Raw genomic sequence first — 25,439 nt, 5'->3', positions numbered from 1 at the left:
TACTTCAATGGATGCGTGATCTCATCATGTTGGTATTCTCCATTGGTGTAAATCACAACCCATCCACACTTTTTTATCCTATGCAATTCTTGTCCCTGTGTTCCCATAAATCCTCCATAAAGGATTTACCCAATTATGACATAAATAATGGGTTGTCATGGTCAAATAATTCATCACCATCTAATGGACAAACCACTGTAATGAGAGGAAAACAGGAGGGCTTTCACATCCTATTGTTCTCTACAGCAATTGCTGATTTCCAACCTCCAGTGAAAAGGAAAGGTAAGGCAATAACCTTCCATCTGACCATATACTGTGGCACCTGTCCCATGTGGGAAGAAGGCACTAACCAGACTGAAGCTCACTTTCCATCCATCTGTACCAGCACAACAAAATGTCCATTTCCTGCTTTATCTGCCAGCTCACCAGGTTTCTATAATGAGAACCTCCATACAAAAAGGAGCTTCCTTTCTTTCAACTTTTTACTGTGCCTATCCCCCTGAGGAAAGAGGGTAGAGCAAAGTCTTCAGTGAGTGGAATTTCCATCCCTTGCTGTGAGGTCTCATGCCTAATCTTCAGCCTCTGGAGGAAGAAGAAATGAAACTTCTCCATCTGATGTGCACCTTCCATCTCATGGTATCTCCTATTCTATCTTCAGCCTCCTCTGAAAAGAGAAGAGGTACCTTCCACTCAGTGATTAACATACTCACACCTTGTCATAACCTATATAAGCCAATGATATTACCTTTCCTTCCTCAATGAGTTCAGTAAACCAGCTCTTAAGTTTTCTCTCCTCCTCAATTCATGCTGTTATACTAGGGAACTTCAACAAAATTGACACAAATACTGTTATCACTCAATTATTTAACTTCACTTCCAATGTCCTATTCCTCCATCCCACCTCCATCATATACAAAAATAATCAAAACTTTGAGCTTGCCAAATGTACCACCTTCATATACACAAATTCCAATATCCCCTTCTCTAACCTTAATCTTTTCACTTCTTCCTCTGCCTTCCCTTACCAAACTATTTTTCATCTACACTATGTAACCTTCCAATCTCTTGATCCCTAGATCATCTTCCCTGAATTAACTATTCTTTCTTCTTTTGCCCATCCTGACCCCTTGGTAAACCAGTTCACCGCTACACTATTCTCATGTTCCTGGCCCTCTTATCTTATTTCCAGGGGTTTCCTGTCAAGCCTGAGCCTTGTATCACTCCCATCATTTTACTATTTATTATTTACCATTTTACTCCTACATGAGTAGGAGTGCTTCTGAACAAAGATGGAAAAATCCATGTAACCACTGTGAATGAGTCCACTACAAACTCAACTGGGTCCTCATATTCAGGAAAAGAATTGGATCTGACTCTTTGCATCCTCCTGTCTGGAGCTCCCACTTTCCTCTCTTGGAAGGCATTTCCCTAGTTTCTTAGGTTAGTGATACCTAGTCTACTCATAGGCCTTTGCAATAACATCAGGTTCTCTCAAGAACAGCAAAGTGAGGCAGGGGCAGGAGCCTGATACACAGGAAAGTGATCCAGGATTTTCCAAATCTTTTCATCCCTTTTTAAAACTTCCATAGCTGCTTCTTTTTCAGTCTCTCAGCTTAGAACTTTAACTCATATTTTACAGGGAAAAAAAATCTAGTCAATCTCTTTAAGTCCCTCTTCTTCTTCTCATATTACCCAGATGACTTCTGCCACTATCTCCTCCTTCAGCCCTGTCTCAGAAAAAGAAGTGGTTCCATACTTTTCTAAAGCAAACCCTTCTAACTACGCAAGTAATTCTGTTCCATCCTGTCTCCTCTAATAAGTTGCCCTCTTTATTTTCTAACTTCAATCTCTTCCTATCTACTTTCTATACAGATACTCATGTCTTCTCCATCCTCCCCCCAAAAAAACCCCAAAACCCTGATCCTGCCCTTCTAACTATTGCCCTATATTTCTAATATTCTTTGTGACTAAACTCTGAGAAAATCATCTACAAAAAAGTACCCTCACTTGTTCTACTCTCATTCCTCATCCTCTACAATCTGGTTTCCAACCTCATCATTCCAACAAAATTGTTCTCTCCTAAGTTATGAATTTTGTTGTTATCCAGTTAATATCTGCCTCTTCGTGATCCTCTGGAATATACAGTCCATAGGGTTTTCTTGGCAAAGGTATTAGAATGGTTTGCCATTCTTCAGTGCATTAAGGCAAAGAGAGGTTAAATGACTTGGCTCATTTAAGTGTCTGAGACCCAATTTGAATTTAGATCATCCTGACTCTAAGCCCATAGCATTTTTCATTGAGCCTTTTAGCTGCTTCCTAGGTGAACAGAGATTAAGTAACTTACTCAAGGACACACAGCTTATTAGTGTCTGAGGATGGATTTGAATTCAGATCTTCCTCACTATATGACCAGCATTGAATCATCTAACTACCCAAATCTCCTAAGAATCAAATTCAATTACCTTCTCTCTCATTACTTTCTCCTGGTTCTCCTCCTATCTATCAGACTATGCCTCATATTAGACAGCTCTCTCCATTGCTGGATCCTCATCTAGGTCATATGCACTAACCATGAGTGTTCCTCAGTAACCTATCCTGGGTCCTCTTCTCCTTCCCCTCTATCTTACTTTACTTGATCAGTTCTTGTAATCAATTCTTGTAATACCAATTTAATAATCACAGAATATGATATAATTATTATCTCTATGCTCAACTCTACTATTCTATTTTTATCTCTCTGCTGACCTCCAATCGCCAACTACTTTTCAGACATCTCAAACTGGATGTTCAGCAGACATTTTAAACTCAGTCCAAAATGGAATTCATTATCTTTCCTCCCTATATCCTTCTCTCTTCCAAATTTCCCTTTTCTGTGAAGAGCACCATCATCCTCCCAATCCCCCAAATACACAACCTATGTTTCATCCTCAGCTTGCCACTATCTCTCATTTCCCATAGCCAATCTGTTGTCAAGGCCTATTGATCTTAACTTTGTAATATCTCTCAAATACACCCTTCTCTCCTCTGAGACTGCCACCACACATGGGCCTGAATCAGGTCCTCATCACCTCAAGCCTGAACTATTGCAATAGCTTGCTGATAGGTCTTCCTGATATAAATCTCCCCTCACTTCTACTTTCCATTTAGACATCAAAGTGATTTTCCTAAAAATTCACTATCACTTCAATGATAAAATACAAAATCCTCTCTTTCATAAATTACACACACAAAAAAAACACACACACACACACATACAAATTTTCATCAAAGATAGGAATGATCATTGTTGGAGGGGTTGTAGAAAGATAGGCACCCTAGTATGTGTGTGTGTGGGGGGGGGCTGTGCATTAGTATAAGAACTTTGGAAAGTAATTTGGAAATATCCATAAGAGGGAAGCATCTACACACTTCTCTCCTACCCCCAACACCACTCCACCACACACATACACAACATACACACACAGTCCCAACACTAAGTAACTGTCAAGTGCTCATTATACCCAGTGCTGCAAAGATTCTCTTCAACTGGTGATAATACTGTTTTAATAGTTTTCTCCACTTACTGAGAGATGATAAAGCAGAACACAATCTTTGGGATTAAAATGCCAAAACACACTGGAGGATGGTATGCTCTGTGGAATTTACCTTTTGTAATACTTCCCCAACCTCATTTTTGACACTGGTTTTATGTATTTATTTCTGTAAATGCATTCTTAATTGTTGCAAGGAAAATATTTTCCAACTCTAGTGATCCTGGGAAAATAAGAGACCATGCTCGTCCATAGACAGGCAGTAGGAAAGAACTGGTCTAAGCTATCAAATTGGTTGAAGAAATGAAAACTAGACCCAGACTAGGCTGATTCAGCTTCTTTGTATGATGATAGTTCTAAGCCACCAGCACCCCAACACTCATGTTAGCAACTAGGGAATATCTAGGCATCATTGATTCACACTGGGACAGGGAGAGGAGTCCCTGAAATGTAATAAATGGCTAAGATGCAAACAACTATAAAATATCTCACTATGTTAGTTACAATACAATCAGCTATGTTCACCCTCAATAACTGTAATCTGTGCTCCTCGGTAATATAAAGGAAATATTCACACTTGCCCAACAATATGACAATTGCTCCAGCATTATAATGGTGGAGTTGTGAACTGATCCAACCCTTCTGGAGAGCAATTTGGAATTACATCCAAAGGGCAATAAAACTGTGCATACCCCTTAGATTCAGCAACACCCCTTCTACATCTGTATTCCAAATAGAACACAAAAAAGGCTAAAAAATCCACTTGTAGGGGCAGCTAGGTGGTATGGTGAACAGAGTACAAGCCCTGGAGTCAGGAGGACTTGAGTTCAAATTCGATCTCATACACTTAATAATTACCTAGCTGTGTGACCTTGGGCAAGCCACTTAACCCCACTGCCTTGCCAAAAAAAATTTAAAAAAAATAAAAAATCCACTTGTACAAAAATATTTATAGTAGCTCTTTTCACGATGGCAGTGTTGGAAATTTAAAGGATGTCCATCAAAAGGGAATGTCTAAACAAACTGTGGCATATGAATGTAACAGAACAGTATTGTTCTATAAGAAATCATGAGGGATTAGGACTGCATGAACTGATGCTGAATGAAGTGAGCAGAAACAGAGGGACATTATTCACACTAACAGCAGCACCGGGTGATGATCAACTATGACACTCTTCATTTTTCATACATTTCAGTAATGTAATAATCAAAGGCAATTCTAAATCCATATCCAGAGAAGGAACTATGGAGTTTATATGCCAAGCAAAACTTACCATTTTAAATTTTTAAAAGTTGTGTTATGTATTATACCTTTTTTTTCCTCTCTAATTTTTTTTTCTCTGTTTGGATTTGATTTCTTCTTATACAACCTGATTAATATGGATCTATGTTTATACATGTATAGATAGCTTTCTGTAGAGGGGAAGGGAAGGGAGGGAGGGAGAAAATGTAAATTCAAAATCTTATAAAAATTATTATTGAAGACTTAAAAAAAAAGGAAGGCAAAATTATACTAGCACCACTCCAAAAATAATATACCTAGGTAGGGAACTGTGGTTGGGGGGAAGAGTCTTTGAATAATCAAAAATAAAGAACATAAAGCACATCCAAGTCTCACTGGAAGTCTATAAGCCAAGTAAACAAGATGAAGTGAGCTGTTGACCACTAAAAAATAGTCATTTCAAAACCTTTTTTTCTTAAGCCTTTCATAGCATTCTTTTGAGTTCCATTCTCTTCCTTAACTTCCGCGAGTCTTACTATTCCTGTCCCAGGTTTTTGCCCTTCTCTCCTTTCTTTGACTATCCTTCCCCATTCCTCTGTCTCCTAAATCTACTACGTTATAGTACTACATTTTTATTTTGATTGGATTTGGAAGTTGGGGGTAGGGCTGGGGGCAAGGGAGGGAGGAATAGTATTTGTTGCATTTATTTACTAAAGCTTTTATTCTAAATGAAGCAAATTCATTAACTTATATTTATGATGTATAAAGATGAGCACATATAAACATATAGAATAGTTAAATATATGTGTATATAAAGGCCAAATTAAACTACTTTTTTACTTGATTATAGCTCTGATTGATCTTTCCCCACTATTTAATATTTAGTTTCAATAGAAAAAAGTTTGAAAACACTAATTCCCTTCTTGGCTAAACAAATATTTTCCAGAAACATTGCTTTTTCAAATTCTCACTATATTTTTAATGGAAGTTTTCACCTCAAAAGCTCAGAAGTGCCTCAAATTTTAGAAAAATTTTTTATTAACACATAGCTGTATAGTCAGCAGATAGACCTCTCAGTTCCACAATAAAATGCACCTAAGGAAGAATATTAGTAATTAGGAAAATAGTGAACAAGGCAAAAAATCAGAAAAGGAGTATTCCTCATGGCTAACAAGAAATCTTGAAAAAGTCAACCTACATGTGATTTGGAAATTTGACCCTGATGAGATTCAGGTTAGAAATAGTCAACCAAAAATATTTATTTTTATTACAGTAAGTTTGTTGTGAAAATACATTGAACTTAGTCAAAAGGACAAAAGAACAAACAAGTTCCAAAAAAAACCCCCAAAACTCCAAACTATTAACAAACATGAAAAGCTGATCTAAATTACTAGGAATAAAACAAATCAAAGCAACTTTGAGACTGCTCTTCATAACCACAAGTTGACAAAGTTGACACAGATCAAAATAGCCAATGTTGGAAAGGCTGTGAAAAGATAAGTATAATAATATATTATCACTGGAGCTGTGAATTGGTTCAACTATTATGGAAAGTAATTTGGGGGGGGCGGAGCCAAGATGGCAACATGAAGGGATCGAGTCTTAGGAGCTCTCTCATAAAAACTCATAAACTAAGGGCTCTAACTAAACTTTCGAGAAACAGAACCCACAAAGGGACACAGTGAGGCAGTTCTCCTACTCAAGGTAACCTGGAAAAGAGCAGAAAGGCTCTGCTCCCCGGGGTTGGAGGGGCAGTCCGCCAGAGGGGTGGCCCGCCAGAGCCAAAGAACTTCAGCCTCCCGGAGGCAGCCCCAGGGCGCTGGGAGCCTCAGCTCACAGCAGCAGGGGAGTCTCCTGATCTGCACCCCCGGGAGCACTGGCACAAAGTGAGGCAACAGCGGGGGACCTCTGCCAGAGCAAGCACCTGGAGCCCAGCCCTCAGGGCACACAGCCAGCAGCCTGGTCTTTCAGCAGCCTAGACCCGGAAACAGAAGCAGGTGGAGCAGGTAAGCAGGAGCCCCCAGGGCATGAGCCCATTGAGCTGAGGGAGGGGAGTGAAGAGAGAGAGAGAGAGAGACTGCAGAGCTCTGTCCTCTGCTGCTGGAACAGGACTCTGGGGCTCTGACCACATTCAGATCCTGATCGCAGTCTAGGCCCCCCCATAGAACAGCAGGGCCCCCCCACCTCAGCCCCGTGGCAGAGGGGGGCGCTTATGGTCATTCACAGACCAGGAGGGAGGACAGAACCTCACACACTGAGACCCTTGTGGGAGTGTCCCAAAAGCTCAGGAAGCACCCCAAAAAACAGGTTTAGGCTGGGAAAATGAACAAAGAAACAAGAGGAAGACCATTGAGAAATATTTTGCAAATGAGCCCAAGAAGGATCAAAATACTCAGTCTGAAGATGAGGAAGCACAAGCTCCTGCATCTAAAGACTCCAAGAAAAACAGAAATTGGGCTCAGGCTATGATAGAGCTCAAAAAAGACTTTGAAAATCAAATGAGGGAGTTAGAAGAAAAACTGGGAAAAGAAAGGAGAGAGATGCAGGAAAAACATGAAAAATGAAGTCAGCAGCTTAGTCAAGGAAATCCAAAAATATGCTGAAGAAAATCGCATGCTAAAAACCAGCTTAGGGTCAAATGGATAAGACAGTTCAAAAAGTTATTGAGGAGAAGAATGCTTTAAAAAGCAAAATTGGCCAGATGGAAAAAGAGATAAGAAAACTCTCTGAGGAGAATAAATCCTTCAGACAAAGAATAGAATTCAGGGAGATTGATGAATTTAACAGAAATCAGAAATCAATACTTCAAAACCAAAAAAATGAAAAAATTAGAAGAAAATGTGAAATATCTCATTGAAAAAAACAACTGATATGGAAAACAGACTTAGGAAAGATAATTTGAAAATTATTGGAATACCTGAAAGTCATGATGAGGAAAAAGAGCCTTGACATCACTTTCAAAGAATTACTACAGGAAAATTGCCTTGATGTTCTAGAAGCAGAGGGCAAAATAGAAATGGAGAGAATCCACCGATCCCCCCAAGAAAGAGATCCCAAAAAACCAACCCCCAGGAATATTATAGCCAAGTTCCAGAATTCCCAAGTCAAAGAGAAAATATTACAAGCAGCCAGAAGGACACAGTTCAAATACCGTGGAGCTGCAGTCAGGATCACACAGGACTTAGCAGCAGCTACACTGGAAGCTCGTAGGGCTTGGAATACAACATACCAGAAGGCAAAAGAGCTTAGAATGCAGCCAAGAATGAACTACCCAGCAAGGCTGAATGTCCTCTTCCAGGGAAAAAGATGGACTTTCAATGAACCAGGGGAATTTCAAAGGTTCCTTTTGGAATGGCCAGAGCTGAACAGAAGGTTTGATCTTCAGATACAGGACTCAGGTGAAGCATGGAGATTGGAGGAGAGGGGGGAAATATGAGGGACTTAATGAGGATGAACTGCATGTATAGAAAAATGATACTGATAATATTCATATGAACCATCTCAGTTAATAGAGCAGGTAGAGGGAGCTTTTATAGTTGAAGCACAGGAGAAAGCTGAATTCAAAGATAAAATATGGTGTAAAAATGGAGTCAATAAGAAAAAAAGGGAAATGGAATGGAAGAAAGAAAAAGGAGAGGGGGAATAGTCCAAGCTATTTCACATAATAAGATTTTTTTTTTATTACATTGAGCTATTGCAATGATATGGAAGGGGGGAGGCAAGGGGGAATGAGGGAACCTTTGCTCTCATCAGAGATGGCTAGGAGAGGAAACAGCAAATATACTCAATGGGGTATAGACAACTGGAGTAAGAAGGAGGGGGGAGCAGGGGGAAGGGGTGGGGATGTAAATAAAGGAGGAGAGGATGGACCATGGGGGGACAGTGGTCAGATATAACACATTTTCTTTTTTTACTTCTTGCAAGGGGCTGGGATTGGATGGCCTGCCCAGAACCATAGGGCCAGGTGGATTCTGGGCCTAGGGGGTGGTATGGGGGCTCAGGGCTTCTTGGCCCCAGGGCCAGAGATCTGTCTGCTTCGCCACTTAGCGACCCTACAGCAGAGTCAGAGTGAAAGGAGAGAGAGAATATAGTACATGGTAGTGGAGAAATAAGAAAGGAGGGAGTTGCGATCAGCAATGGCAACGTTGGAAAAATATAGAAGTAACTTTTGTGATGGACTTATCATAAAGAATGTGATCCACTCATGACAGAGTTGATGGTGTTGGAACAAAGACTGAAACACATTTTTTGTTATTATTATTTGGGGGAGGGTGCAGGGCAAGTGGGGCTGGGTGGCCTTCCTGGGGCCACATAGCAGTGTGATCGTTGGGTGTCTGGGGCCAGATTTGGACCCAGGTGCTCCTGGCTCAAGGGCCAATGCTCTGTCTGCCACCCAGCCACCCCTACTATTATTACTATTTTATTTTATTTTGGGTCTTTTTTTTTTTTCTTCTTTTTGGTTTTTGCAGGGCAGTGGGGATCGGGTGGCTTGCATGTCACATGGCTGGGTGATTATTGGGTTTACGAGACTGGATATGGACTCGGGTACTCGTGGCTCTAGGGCTGCTGCTTTGTCCATTGCACCACCTGGCCATACCTACAATTATTACTATTATTTTTTTAATTTTAATTTTTTTCTCCCCCTTTACTTTTTTGCCCAAGCAAGTCTATCTATATTCATGGGGGGAGTGGTATTTTGTTTACTTGTAAACAAGTATATCTTATTAATGTAAAGAAAAACATTTGTACAAAATGAGAATAAAAAATAAATTTAAAAAATAGAAATAGAAATAAAAAATAGTGATAAAAAAAAGAAAGTAATTTGGAATTATGCTTAAACGTTACCAAAATGTCCATACCTTTAGATTGAAAAGATTCCACTATTGGGAATATATTACAAAAAGATCAAAGTTGAAAAGGCCTCATAAATACCAGAACATTAATAACAGTAATTGTTGTGGTAGCACAGAACTGGAAATGAAAAAGGGTGCCCACTGAATGGGGAACAGCTAAGAAAATTGTGGTATATGACTGCAATGGAATATTACCAGCATGCAAATGAATGAAAATGAAAATTTCAGAGAAAGAATTGTGAAATTTGAACAAAGACCAAAGACTACTACCTTTAATTAAAAAAAAAACCCATTATCTTATTATGTAATTTTGCTATTTCTTATACTTTGTTTTTTTCTTAAAAGATATGATTTCTCTCTCATCACATTCAACTTAGATCAATGTATACCATGGAAACAACATAAAGACTACAGACTGCCTTCTGTAGGGGGTGGGGGGGAGGGAAGTGAGATTAGAGGAAAAATTATAAATTCAAAATAAATAAATTTAAAAAAAGAAAATGAAAATCTCAAACAATATAGTAAACCAAATGAACTGATGCATAATGAAGTAAGCAGAACCAGTAAATATATATATATACATGATGTCAAAAATAACTTAAATGGAAAGAACAACCATCAACACAAAAAATAACCTGAACAGTCTATAATTATAATGCTCAAACTTAGTCCAAGAGGATTTGGGGGAAAAAAATGTTACCTTCCTCCCTTCTAAAAAAGAAGTGGGAGACTATTTGGCAGGCTTGGTTGGATTGTAGAACTTTGTCTTTTCTCTTGTTTTATTCTTTGCTACAAAGTTTAATAGGAGAGAGAGAGAGAGAGAGAGAGAGAGAGAAGTATATTTGGAAATGAAAGTGATATCAAAATAAAATATAAACCTCTTTGAAGAAGATCAACAAAAAAGAAAACACACTGGAATAAGGAAAGAGGTATAACATCAGATGCAAAGGGAAGCATGATAGTCATCATAAAATATAAAAGATTACAGAAACAAATAGAATTAGAAAAAGAAGCAGGAGGGTTGAACAGTAAGAATTAGATACAAAAGAAAAACATCTGATTAATATCTTGAAGCTTTTAAAGAGATAAGCTCTTACTCTAAGAACAGGAAGGGAGGTTTCTGGGGACCATAAACCCTGGACAGTAAAAGAATTCAACATCTGTAGTATCCAGTCAAGATTTCTCAGTAAAGCTTTTATTCTCATTCCTTCACATGTGAATGAGTGACCATACATAGAGTGAAGAGCATTCAGGCATGTTTTTATTGGGAAAACATCAGGACTGTAATTAATTTAAAACAAGCTACATTTTTTTTTAAAAGTTGTTTTTTTCTAAAGTTTTTCTAAAGTTTAAATAAGGGGCAGCTAGGTGGTGCAGTAGATAAAGCACTGGCCCTGGAGTCAGGAGTACCTGGGTTCAAATCCAGTCTCAGACACTTAATAATTATCTAGCTGTGTGGCCTTGGGCAAGCCACTTAACCCCATTTGCCTTGCAAAAAAAAAAAATAAAGTTTAAATAATTTTGGAGGACCCAAAATAAAGCATGCTACTCAACTCTCACATCCTAAAAGAGTAGTTAGAGACTCAAGAAATACTTATTTTCAAATAAAACTAATATAGGAATCTGTTTTGCTATAATATGTATATTTATTACAAGGGTTTTACTTAGGGAGGCAACTAAGTGGCACAGTGGATAAAACGCCAGCCCTGGAGTCAGGAGGCCCTGAGTTCAAATCCACTCTCAGATATTTAATAATTACCTAGTTGTGTGACCTTGGGCAAGTCACTTAACCCCATTGCCCTAAATAAATAAATAATTTTTTTTAAAAGGGGGTGTTTCTTTTTTCTTTTTCATGAGGAGAAGTGAAGAGGGAGAAAGAAGGATACAACCTAGTTTATTTTTTAAAAGAGGAATGTCAATGAGATATTTTTAAGTGCATAGAAAAGAACAGATGGAATCAAAACCAAAAAGAACAACTTTGAAAGCTATATCTTGAATTTATTACTTAAAAGAAAAAAAGCAAGTTTCATGTACAATTCTATTTTCCTGTTTTATTCTTATATATGAGAATTCTTTTATTTGATAATTGTTTAAGTTCAGGATAGAAATAGAATTTTAATTTTAAATCTGGGAAAAAATTAAATGAAATTGTCTTAAAAAGAAACCATCAAATGATCAATTTTTTTGAGAGTTAAAACTTTTCTGAATGCAAGGTTTATTAAACAAGTCCACAGTGTTCAGTAACTGACAATAATTGTAACTGGTTCTTATCCTTCATTATTGAAGACCAAAACGACACACTATGTTTGAGACAAATTACAGTATGTCCAACTATGTCTAATCAGACCAAAAGAGTTCAGAATGTTCTACCACAGGTTGGGCACAAATAGTCCATGTGAACACCTGGGGTGGGTACTCTAAATTTATGGATGTCACCTTTCCTTTGAGCTCCTTCAATTCTGACTTCCTCACAGAGTATAACACCCTCACTAATGAGGGCACACTATTCTGGGCAGTCTTGTGCCAGTGTCTCCCAAGTTGTACAATCAATTCTAAAGTTCTTCGATAAGACTTTCAGGGTGTCTCAGTATTGCTTCTTCAGACCCTCTTGGGAACACTTTCCCTGTGTGAGTTCTCCATAAAAGAGTTTTTTGGGTTTTTTGTCTTTAGCAAGCATATGTCTGGCATTCTAACAACGTGTCCAACCCATCATAGTTGCACTCTCTATAGTGATGGACCTCGAGTCCACTGCTTAGGGGGCAGCTAAGTAATGCAGTGGCTAGAGCACCACCTTGGAGTCAGGAGAACCTGAGTTCAAATCCAGTCTCAGACACTTAATAATTGCCTAGCTGTGTGACCTTAGGCAAAAGTCACTCCTAACCCCATTGACCTAAATAAATAAAATTTAAAAAAAAAAGGGTTTTGTTTTTTCTTTTAGTTCGAGAAAGGTCCTTATTGTCTTGTATCTTCTGCCAGGTGATCTTCAGAATTTTCCTAAGACAATTTAAATGTAAGTGATTCAGTTTCCTGACATGGTGCTGGTAGACTGTCCAGGTTTTACAGGCATATAACAATAAGGTCAACACAATAGCCTACAGAGTTTGGTAGTCACTCTAATACCTCTTTTCTCCCACACTTTCTTTCAGTCTCCCAAATACTGAGCTAGCTCTAGCAATGCAAGTGTCAATCTCATTGTCTCTTTGGAAAGGACACTGCCAAGGTAAGTGAACTTGTCCAAAGTACTCATACCTTCTCCAATTGCTATAATCAATGGTTCCACATATGGATGGTTGGGGCTGGCTGATGGAGCACCTGTGTTTTCTTGGTGTTAATCATTAAACCAAAATGAGCACAAACAACAGAGAATCAATCCCTACTTTGTTGCATCTCAGCTTCAGAGGCTGCAATGAACACACAATCATCTACAAACAGATCATGCACTGACACTCCCCTCCATTTTGTTCTTGACTTGTAGCCTTTTCAAGTTAATTTGCCATCACCGCATAGCTGACCTTGAGGCCATGTTCATCCTCAGTGATGGCATTTGATAACATGGCTGAAAACATCATTCTAAAAAGTATGGGAGCAAGGACAAAACATTCTTGTTTTACTCCATTGGTGACTGGGAAATCTTGAGAACATCATCCACTATCCAGAATCTGGGCAAGCATGCTGTCGTGAAATTGATGTACAATCCTGATGAACTTCGAGCAACCAAATTTTGACATAATTTCCCATAAACCCTCATGACTGACAATATAAAAGACCTTGGTTAGATTTACAAATGTTGTATACAGAACCTCTGTTCTGTTCCTGGCATTTTTCCTGAGGCTGTTGGGTAGCAAATACCATATCGACTACTCCTCTACCCTTTCTGAAGTAATATTGGCTTTCAGGAAGGTCACCAGCTTCCAGGTGAAGGGCTCTGGCAAGAATCTTACCAGCAGTGACTAAGAGAGAAATTCATCAGTGATTGTCACAAGACAATCTATTCCCTTTACCTTTATAGAGATGGACAATGGAGGCATCCTTGAATTCTTGGGGGATAACCTCTTCATGCCATATAAGCTGGAAAATTTAACTAAACTGTAGAAGAAAAAGAGTAAGAGTTATCATGTGAAACAAATTTTGGACAAGAAAAAAACTAGATGAAATGTAAACAAAGGGACTAAACAAGGGTATTGCTTAATGATTTATTATGAAGTAGAACAAAAATAGTCATAGTAGTTGACTAAGAGAAAAGAAATCAGTACCATCTTTTTGATGTTGTGAGTCAATCAAAAGAAGACTTTTGGAAAATAAAGGTTTTTTTGTTCATTGATTTGTTTTATTTTTTCTATAAAAGGATGTATTGCTTCTGCAGATGAGATGAAACATAATCTTGATCAATTAAAAATATGTTCAATATTTAGAGAGATGTGCATACAAAGGAACTTCTTTGAATCAACAAAGGCAAGAGAGAGAATACAACTGCAAAGTATTGGGAACAAAGAAGAGACCTAAGATTCTACCTAATCTCAAATAGAATTGAACAAATTTATGTACTGAAATAAATAAATGAATGAATGTATAAATAAAGGATTAAATGAATGAATAGATATATAAATAAATAAATAAGTGAATGAATGAATAAATAAATGTAAGCATTTATGCTGAGAAAATAACAATATTGGTTAGGTATTAAAAACCAGGGCAATATAAGAAATGCAAAAGAGGGAGGGAAATAGAAGAAAGAAGAGTGAAATTTTTGTTCCAAAGGAAGGATTTTTCTCTCAAAGATTCTTTTTAGTCTTTACTTATATGGTTTATATTTCAAAAACAGTGAGTTTGCATAAATTTGTCTACAGAAGACTCTTTGGAGACTTAAAATCTATGAGTATAAGATCTTGATGACTCATAGATTTAAAGCTAAAAGCAGGGCTGTACTTTTTATTGTTAATGTCAAACATAGTTTTAAATTTAATATGCATTGTTAACATATCACTTTCTTAAGTCAAGACACTCAGTGAAGCAATTTTTTAAAAGCCCTCATTTATGAGGATATTTCTAAGGTGCAAATGCTTATGCTGAAAGTATAACAACTGGCTCTTAAGAAGGTATGAGTTCACTACAGCACAAACATGGAGAATTAACTTCTGCAGTCCAAACTTTCTCAACTTTCAGGTGAGAAAATTGAAGCCTAGAGACATCAAGTGATTCATACAAAGTCACAATCTGATTAGAGGGACAGACAGCTTTTGAACTCAGATAGAGGGACAGATAGCTCTTGAACTCATCTTCTCATTAAACCACTTTCTTCCAATTGCTGACTGTTCTTCCCCAAAGGGTAACATCTTATCTATTCAGAGTTCAGAGTACTTCTCAACTAAGCAATAATCTCACCTTGACTTTTTTTTTTTTAGGTTTTTGCAAGGCAAACAGGGTTAAGTGGTTTGCCCAAGGCCACACAGCTAGGTAATTACTAAGTGTCTGAGACTGGATTTGAACCCAGATACTCCTGACTCCAGGGCCGTTGCTTTATCCACTATGCCACCTAGCTGCCCCTCACCTTGACTTTTAAGGGGGTCTCATTATATAGGAAAATTTTAACACCTCATGCTAGATGATAAAGTGAAAAGAATGCTGGACTTAAAACCAGGAAGACTTGGATTTGAATCCCATTTCATTTAACAATTGGATGATCCTGGATAAATTGCTTATTTCTATGCCTTGAGTATTTTTGAAATGAATTTTCTCATACTACTACTAACTACTACCATGCTGACAACAATGATGATATCATTTATGTAGAACTTTAGTTTTCAAAATGTTTTACATAGCATTATTTCATTTGAGCCCCAGCTTTCAATTGAGATAGATATTTTATGGTGTTGTGAGATATTATGCAAATTATACTTTATAAACCTTAATGTATTCCATGAATGACATTGTTATTAAAGTTTGAAAATGGAATTACCAACTTCTATCACTATATATGTTATCTTCACCTACATAAGTCTTCCTATGCTATATTATCAAACCATCTCCTCTTCTGCCAATGTTCTGTTGAGAAGACTTTTCCTACACAAAGTCTCTAAAAGATTAAGCTTTTAGTAGCATAAATCACTCCTTCCTATCCTGCATTTCTATTATAAAGGATATATTTCTAAGCTGAATTTGTATGTGTACATAGTAAGTTTCAAACACTTCTATGTATATGCTGATTTTATATTGTTTACTGTGATCTCAAGGTAAGAGTCATTATATATTCTTCCTCTATCATTTTCTGCAGTGTCTCATAAAGTTCTGGTTTTGTTTTTTGTTTTTTTGCAAGGTAATGGGGTTAAGTAACTTGCCCAAGGTCACACAGTTAAGTAATTATTAGGTGACTAAGGTAACATTTGAACTCATGTCCTCCTGACTCCAGAGCCAGATACTCTATCCACTACACCTGTGCCTCTCATAAAGTTCTGCACACAAAAGAGCTTCAATATACATTGTTCCCTAATCAATTATTTAAAGCAGGGTTGTCCAAAATATGGCCTGCGTGCTTGCCCCATGAGGCCTACATGAAATTTTATGTAGCCTGCCTATGGTTTTAATTTTCATGAGTGAAAAAATAAAATAATAATTTGCATAGAATGCATATTAGATTTTGTTAATTGCATTACTAATAAAGTGCTTTTAAGCAGTATTATGTATGGAACATACATGGAATTTTCATTCAATCTGTAGAATGCATTCCACCTTCCTTCATACTGTTGTGTTGTCAATTTGTTATGTGTCTGCTTTCAAGTTTCGTGCTTTCACCTGTCATATTGATGATGCACTTTCCCCCCCTTTCTAAGAAGCTAAAAGTACCATGACTTTTAATAGCTCTTACTAAACTTAATATAAGATATAAATTAAATATTATATTTTGTACACTATATTTTTGGTTCTGTGTGCAGCCCTCGAATAATTTATTTTATTTGATTGTGATCCTAAGATAACCTAAGATTGGAAAGCCTTAGTTTAAAGAATCTGACTTCCTGAACCCAAAAGACACAAGAATAATTTTAAGTAAATTATGGCAAAAATGATGATTATTATTGACATCAGAAGAAAAAAATAGACAAACTGAAAAGGAAGAACTTGACTTAGAAGGATGAACTTTTCTTTGTAGTTAAGCAGTTAGACATTAGAACAATTTACCTAAGATAGCAAAACTTTTCTAAAATCTTTAGTAGGATAGTTAATACCAAAATAGCTTTTGTTATACTTTTTCAAAGAAGTGGGAACTAGAAACAGAAACTTAAGAAAACCTCTATTCTAGATAAAGTGTTTTAAACTATTTTTGTGTTATAGATTTCTTTGGCAAGCTATTATAGCCTATGGATCTTCTCCAACTAATGCTTTTAAACAACTGAAGGAAATACTAAATGTCAATTAAGAGAGTTAGAAGCTAATGAAAACAAATGTGTAATTTTCTTTTCCCATCAAGTTCACATATTTCCTGATATCTATCCAAGGATTCTAGGTTAAGAATCTCTCTTCTAAACTACTTCTTGTTGAAAGATTGCATAATTTTAAATCAAAATATATTGCTTATTCTCACCACCAAACTATGCAAAGCACATCACAATGCCAGAACAATTTCCTCAAAAGTTGTGTTTTCCATCTGTCAAAGCTACTATGAAATAAAATTTCATAGGATTATGGAACTAGAGCTGCAAGAAATTTCAGAAATTATCTGATCCAATCATCTCACTGTATAGCTGCTGAAACTGAGTCCCAGGGAAGTTAAGTTTTTCCCAAAGTCACAAAAAATAAATGTCAGAGGTAGGTCTTAAACTCAGATCCTCTGATTCCAGAGTTAATATTCTTTCCACTGTACCCACCAAGGCAAGGACTGCATTTTGTAGCTTTTAAAGGTCATCCAGGCACTATATCTATTTGAACTGTTATTTTAACTATAGAATGTAAAGTAGCACACTATGGTAATTGGTAGTTAAAACTCATTCACTACATAAATTTTGTTTTTGATTGCTTTGGAGGATTTGGTACTAAGTATTCCCTCAAAATCACCCCACCCAGAACAAAAGCATAGAATAAAACACTTAAAGTAAATCTCACAACAGGAATATAACCTGATTTGTTATACATAAAGTACTTAAAGATAATACAACTTTTAAAAAATTACAATCTATAACTGCATCCTCCTTTTAAAAGTTATTTGTGTTTTCAGCATAACACACAATAGTTTCCTCCACTTATATGAAAAACGGAGACTTTCTATAGCCTCTAAACCCTATATACTAACTACATCAAAAAAAGACTTATCATCTATATGTTTAATGCTATTTGACAATTCTGTATGTTGATGAACTTCAAAGTCATAACCACTACACATTTTCACTTATTTCAATCTCTTTCTCTTCAAAAAATAGTTTGAACAAGAGTGCAAAAATTACTCTTAGGGTAATATAATAAAAATTACAATTTTAACCAAATTAATCTACTTATTTAGTAATATATCAAACTACCCAAAAATTATTTTATAGAGGTAGGAAAAAAATAACAAAATTTATCTGGAAGAACAAAAGATCAAGAATATCAAGGGAACTGATGAAAAAAATGCAAAGGAAGGCCTAGACATACCAGATCTAAAACTATATTATAAAGCAGCAGTTATTGAAACTATTTGATATTCGCTAAGAAACAGTGATAGATCAGTAGAATATGCTTCATTCATAGGACACAGTAGTGAATAATACAAATCTGTCTGATAAATCCAAAGACTCCAACTTCCAGGATAAGAATTCATTATTTGACATAAACTGTTGGGAAAACTGAAAAATAGTATGGCAGAACTAGGCACAGATCAACATCTGACACCATATTCAAAAATAATGCCAAAATGATAGATATAAAGAGTGATACTCTAAGCCAATTAGAAGAGCAAGGAATCATTTACCTGTCAGATATATGAAGAGGAGAATTTATGATCAAAATAAGAGATAGAGAATGTCATGACATTTAAAATGGACAATTTATAATACATTAAATTGAAAATATTTTACACAAAGAAAATACAACCAAGATTAGAAGGAAAATTTTTATAGCCAATTTCTCTTGACAGAGGCCTCATTTCTAAAATGTATAGAGAACTAAATCAAATTTATAAGAATATAAGTCATTCCCCAATTGATAGTCAATGGATAATGGATAGTCAATGGAAATGAATCTGTTCTCAGATGAACAAATTAAAGCTATCTAGAGTCACATGAAAAAAATGCTCCAAATCATTATTGATTAGAGAAATGCAAATTAATGGGATAGCTGGGTGGGCACAGTGGATAGAACACCAGCTCAGAAGTCAGGAGGACATGAGTTCAAATAATATCTCATTCACATAATTATTAACTAGCTGTGTGACCTTGAGCAAGTCACTTAACCCCCCCTTACCTTGCAAAAACTAAAAAAAAAAAAAAAGATTGATAGAAATACAAATTAAAACAACTCTGAGATACCACACCTATCAGAATGGCTAACATGACAGAAAATGGAAATGATAAGAGTTGAGGGGATGTGGGAAAACCAGGACCCTAGTACACTGTTGACAGAATTGTGAACTGATCCAACCATTGTGGAGAGCAATCTGGAACTTCACCCAAAGGGCATTAAAACTATGCAAACCCTTTGACCCAACAATACCACTACTAGAACTATAATCTAAAGAGCTCATAAAAATGGGAAAAGGCTCACATGTAAAATATTCATAGCAACTCTTCTTATTATGGTTTAGAATTCAAAATTGAAAGGATGCCCATCCATTGGGGAATAGCTGAACAAGTTGTTGTATATTAATATTATTGCTCTATAAAAAACAATGAGCACGGAGATTTCAGAAAAACCTAGAAAGACTTACATAAACTGATGCAGAGTGAAATGAACAGAACCAGGAGAACACTGTCCAGTGTTCTTGATAGTAACGTTATGCGAAAATCAACTATGATGGACTTAGTTCTTCTCAGCAATACAACAATACAGCAAAGAAAATTCTAAAAGTCCTGCAAAGAACTAAGGAATCTGAATGCAGATCAAAACATACTATTTTCACCTTTTTAATTTTGTCTTTTAACTTTTCTCTAATTGTAATTTTTTTACCTTTTTGTTCTGATTATTTTACAGTGTGAATAATATGGAAATGTAACACCATTGTACATATATAACCTATATCAGGGTAGAGGGAAGGAAGAGTAGGCAGGAGAAAACTTTACAAAAATACAAAAGTATTCAAAACAGCTCTTTTTTTGTAGTGGCAAAGAATTAAAAATTGAGGGGATCTCCATCAATTAAGGAATGGCTGAACAAATTTGTGTATTATATATGTGATGGAACACTTATTCTAAAAGAAATCATGAGGGATGGGATTTCAGAAAAGCCTGGGAAAATGTGCATGAATTGATAGTGAGTGAAATGAGCAGAATCAGAAGAACATTATGCACACCAACATAGGTGATGATCAACCATGATGGACTTGTTCATTTCAGCAGTACAATAATCAAAGACAATTTTAAAAGACTTGTGATAGAAAATACTATTCATAACCAGAGAAGGAATGGTGGAGTTTAAATGAAAGTCAAAGTATACTATCTTCAATTTTTAGAAGTTTTCTTATGTATTATGACAATTTTTTCTCACTAATGTTTTCTTTCTTCCATTTGGATCTGATTCTTCTCTCATAACATGATCAATATGAATCTATGTTTAGCATGTTTATTTATGTAGAGCCTATATTAGATTGCTTTCTGTTAAGGGGAGGGAGGAGGGAAGGAGAAAAATGTAAAACTCCTTGCAAAAAAAAATGATTGGTAAAAACTACCATTGCATATAGTTGGAAATCAAATAAAAAATTATTTTAAAAAAATGAATGCTGAAAATTATCTCTACATATAATTGGAAAAATAAATATTTTTAAATTGCTCTCAGAAACATAATCAACATTTTAGTTCAAGGGTCTGGAGGAAAACAACTCCAAAACAAAGTAACATTTACTTCTATGAAAGTGAAACCTTAAAAATCACAAGAAGAAACACAAAGCGTGTACTAAGGTAGGGATAGAAAAAAAAATTTAACTGGATAAGAGAGATCTATTGTTTACCTCATTTCTTACCCAGCTTTAATCATTAAATCAGAAAGAAATAAACTCATCAAAATAATGTCATGTTTGTGATAATGGACACAACATTGCTATCCATTTCTTTTGTACTAACGTGTTCCTGCCTTCCTTCTTGTAAAGTGAAATTCTATGTTGGCAAATTTTAAATAGAGAATAAATAAATTTTTGACTATTTTAAAACATAGGCTTAAAGAAATCAATGGATTACCATAGTACTTTTACTACTAGCTACAGATAAACTGAGACCTGGAAAAGACCTTTTCTAAAAAAGGCCAAGGCTACTGCATTCAGGGCCATCTCCAGTTGTCCTAATCTCCAGTAAGGCTGGTGACTGTCCACTTAAATAGAATTCACTTGCAAATCATGATATCACCTTCCTGATGTCATGGGCCCCTTTGAGAATGAAGGACAAACAACAACATCAAGTCAGGGATAGGAAGAATAAGAACGGAAATTTTAACCATCTGAAACACAGCAACCTTATTTAAAGAAATGCAATTTGATAAATGATAAATATGCTTGAACAAGGGAAAAAATCATTAAAGTGCTATTTATTATACACAGAAGCCCTATCAGTTGTTTTGAAAACTTCATTTTTCAATGATGGAAGAATAAAGGCAAGAAATTTCCACAAGCTCTCCCCAAATACTTTTAAAATACACTCCAAATACATTTAAAATAATGACTCTAATCAAATTCTAGAGTGACAGAACCCACAAAAAGACTGAGTGAAACAATTTTCCAGCCCAAGACCACTTGGAAGATCCACAGGAAAGGTCTGTTACATAGCCAACCACACCAAAGCAAACTAGCTCCAGTCATGTAGGAACAGTCCATGGGACATCTGGGTCCACAGAAGCAGAGGTGGTTTCCAGACCTCTCAGGGATTGCCAAGGTCAATTGGGAAGCTTAGCAGGAAAATTCAACCACACCAGAATGAGAGTGGAACCGAGGCCAGTACAGGCCTCAGTGCAAACTAGGCCTTGGAACCAGGAGCAGGTTTGGGGAACCACCTGGCAAGGAGCCATACAGCACTCATTCCACCAACAGAAAGGGGAACTGGGGAGATTACAGAAGTGTCTTTGCTATCTATCCCTGAGGCCGAACTCTGTGGCTTTACCCATACTCAGATCCTGGTCACAGTCTGTGGCCACCTATTGCCATAGCAGAGCAGGGACCTTCCTCACAGTTTCAGGGCAGCAGGGATAGCTTGAGGTCATTCACAGACCAGAGCATATATCAGGAGAGCAATCAGAGTCTCTCAAGAACTTGGAGGAATTGAGGTCCTTGAAAACAGCTGCAAAAACCCTCAAAAGCTTGGTATACCCTCCACCCTGGAAGCAGAATCCCATTTTAACAAAGAGTTAAAATCAAGTCATAGGTTGGGAAAATGAGCAAACAGAAGGAAAAAAAATATGACCATAGACAATTACTTTGACCCTCTGGAGGATCAAAATATACACTCAGAAGATAAGCAGGTCAAAGCTTCAGCTTCCAAAATCTCCAAGAAAAATGTAAATTGGTCTCAGGCTATGGAAGAACTCAAAAAAGATTTTGAAAATCAAATAAGGGAGGTAGAGGTAAAATTGGAAAGATAAATGAGAGTGATGCAGGAAAATCATGAAAACTGAATCAGCAGGTTGGTGAAGAAATTACCAAAAATATTGAAGAAAATAACATCTTAAAAACCAGTTTGGGTCAAATGGAAAAGGCAGTTCAAAAGATCAATGGAGGAGAAGAATACCTTAAAAAAGCAGAATTGGTTGAATGGAAAAGGAGATAAAAATGTTCTCTGAAGAAAACAACTCAGAATAGCAAAATAATATGAATATGAATAATTGTTAGCATTTATATAATTCTGTAAGGTTTGCTACTATTATTCTCTAAATCATGTTATAAATTTAAAATTATTACTTTGATCTACTTTTTTACTGTTTATAAGAAAATTATATCAATAATGGTTTCCATAGGAACTAAACTCATTTCAATGGATTAGAAGTATTAAGAAAGTTGAAAAATAGAGGCAGACCAAAAATCCACATTCAAATCAAACAAACAAAAAAAGAAAACAACTTCAAATGTAGAATGGAGCTAAGGAAAGCTGATGACTTTGTGAGAAATCAAGAGACAATAAAACAAAACCAAAAAAAGGAAAAACTAGAAGAAAATATGAAATATCTCACTGGAAAAACAACTAACTTGGAGAACAGATCTGGAAGAGATAATTTTAAAATTACTGGGCTACCTGAAAATCATGACCTAAAAAGGAGCCTAGACTTCATTTTTCAAGAAATTCTCCAGGAAAATTTCCCCTATATCCTAGAAGCAGAGGGTAAAATAAGTAATTGAAAGAATCCACCAAGAATTTCCTGAGATACCAAAATGAAAACTCCCAGGAATATTATAGCCAAATTCCAGAATTCCCAAGTCAAAGAGAAAATACTACAAGCAGCCAGAAAGAAACAATTCAAAATCATGGCCCTAGAGTCAGGATTACACAGGATTTAGCAGAATCAACATTAAGGGCTTGTAGGACTTGGAATATGATATTCTGGAAGTAATAGTAGTAGTAGTAGTAGTAGTAGTAGTAGTAGTAGTAGTAGTAGTAGTAGTAGTCGTCCTCGTTGTCATCAGATACAATACACTTTTTTGTTGGGGTGTGACCTACTGGGTCCATGCATCTGGGTGGTTGTTGAGTGTCTGAGGAGGGACTTGGGCTTGGGTCCCCCTGGCTTCAGGGCTGGTGCTCTGTCTGCTGCACCACTTAGCTGCCCTACAACACACAGGGAGGGATAAAGTGAAAAGAGAGAGAATACAATAAATGGGAGTGACACGAAATGGATGGAGGGAAATACAATCAACAAAAGCAATTGTGGGAAAAAATATTGCAGTAACTTCTCTTATGAATATAATAAAGAATACAATTCATCTTGGAGATAGAGCTGATGGTACTGATACATAGACTGAAGATCAGTTTTTTTTTCTCTCACTTCATTTTCATGAGGTTTCTCTATTTTTGTGGGGGGGAGGACAGATTATGTTTTCTCTTACAAGACAATTTTAATGTGTAAATAAATAAAATTTTTAAAAAATAAAATTATTTCCTATCTATCCTCTATAGAGTTTATCTGTACATATTGGCACATTTAAATTAGAATTAATTATATGGTGAGTTCCTTGAGGGAAAGGATTATCTTTTGCCTCATCTTTTATATCCCCAGAATTAGCCTGACATATAGTAGGCTTTTAATAAATGTTAATTGACTGAAAAAAAAAGAACTAATAAGGTTTGGGATGATATTCCAGAAGGCAAAATAGCTTGGATTAAAACCAAGAATCAACCATCCAGCAAAACTGAAGATACTCTTTCAGGGAAAAGATGGACATCCAATAAAATGGGGACTTTCCAACCTTCCTGATGAAATGACCAAAACTGTACAGAAAGTTTGATTTTCAAGTATAGGACTCAGGTGGAGCATAGAGAGGGTAGATGGGAGGGACAAACCATGGGAGATTTAATGAAGTTGAACTGCTTGTATTCCTGTATGGGATGATAATACTGATAACACAAATGAAACTTCTCATTTATTAGGGCAATTAGAAGGAGCATATATAAAAAAACATAGGAGGGAGCTGAATATGAAGTATAATATTTTATAAAGATGGAGTTAATGGACAAGAAAGAAATGAACTGGAGAAAGGGAAAGGAGTGGTAGAATGGGTAATTTTACATAGAAGAGGCAAAGAAAAGTTTTTGCAATGGAGTGGGAGAGGGGGAAGGTGAGAGGGAGTGCATGAGCCTTCACTCTCATCAGAAGTGGCTTAGAGACGAATTTACATACATACTCAATTGAGTTGAGAAATCTATATTACCCTAGAATAAAATAGGAGAGGAAAGGAGGTTGAGAAAGGGGACAGGGGGAAGGGGCTGTAGGTGATAGAAGAGATGAAGATCAGGGGAAAGGACAGTCACAACACATTTTTGAGGAGGGATAGGGTGAAAGAAGAAAGTTAATAGAATAAATGGAGATGGGGGGATAGGATGGAGGAAAATATAGCTAGCACAACAGCAATTGTGGGAAGAAAATATTGAAGCAACTTCTCTGATGGACTCATGATAAAGAATGCGATCCATCCCAAAAAAGGAACTGATTGTGTCTGAATACAGACTGAAGCACACTTTTTTCCCTCACTTTATTTTTCCTGAGGTTTCTCTTTCTTAGTTTGGGTGGAGGAGGGAAGTATATTTATTTTTATAACCCAAACAATCTCCCTCGATTCTAAAAGATCTAGAGGACAGCCCCAGCACTTAGGGTGATCTCGCTGGAAAATTTGTGGGAAAACACAGGCAAAAGTCACAAAGGTTCTGCAGGTCTATGGGGTCTGAATATTTGTATCAAAATGAAACCTTACACTTCAAAATTTGGAAAGTCAGGAAAGTCATGTTTTATTATTTTATGAGCAAATATTTCTTTGGGTGATACTACCTGTTTACATTTGCAAAAGCAAATACTAAAAGCAGTTTTAAGTGTGCTTTTGTAATTATGGGATTCCCAATGCTTTAAAAGCTAGTAGTTGGTCTTCAGTAAAAGACTAATTCATTAAAATAATTTAAGTCATGTTTGTGATAATGGACACATACATTTCTTTTGTACTAATGTGTTTGTGCCTTCCTTCTTATAAAGTTAAAT

At 36.3% G+C, this 25,439-nt stretch overlaps 1 protein-coding gene and 1 long non-coding RNA gene across 9 annotated transcripts in view; one reads left to right on the top strand and one right to left on the bottom strand.

The window, feature by feature from the left end:
- LRRC49 (leucine rich repeat containing 49) overlaps positions 1-25,439 on the bottom strand; it is a 221,103-nt gene that overhangs the window by 91,820 nt on the left and 103,844 nt on the right. The window contains exon 1 of one of the 7 annotated variants that reach the window (XM_074234532.1): positions 13,607-14,087. The exons of 5 other annotated variants lie outside the window; for them this stretch is intronic. Coding sequence is in view for 1 of the 2 variants with exons in the window: in XM_074234528.1 (XP_074090629.1) it covers positions 4-107 (104 nt within the window). In the remaining variant the exon portion in view is untranslated. Of the gene's footprint in view, positions 1-3; positions 211-13,606; positions 14,088-25,439 lie in introns of those variants that run through there. One more of the 7 variants, XM_074234528.1, reaches the window with a different exon arrangement.
- On the top strand, positions 192-14,355 carry LOC141521707 (uncharacterized). 2 transcript variants are annotated; one of them, XR_012478043.1, is made up of 3 exons: positions 192-282; positions 12,752-12,825; positions 13,951-14,355. It is a non-coding gene; the product is annotated as an uncharacterized LOC141521707 (long non-coding RNA). The 2 variants fall into 2 exon arrangements; XR_012478042.1 differs by having other exon boundaries at positions 13,081-14,355.

The sequence above is a fragment of the Macrotis lagotis genome, chromosome 4, assembly GCF_037893015.1.
Source record: "Macrotis lagotis isolate mMagLag1 chromosome 4, bilby.v1.9.chrom.fasta, whole genome shotgun sequence".
Taxonomy (NCBI): Eukaryota; Metazoa; Chordata; class Mammalia; order Peramelemorphia; family Peramelidae; genus Macrotis; species Macrotis lagotis.
The sequence above is the reverse complement of the archived record's forward strand: the minus strand, read 5'-3'. Positions and strand labels throughout refer to the sequence as shown.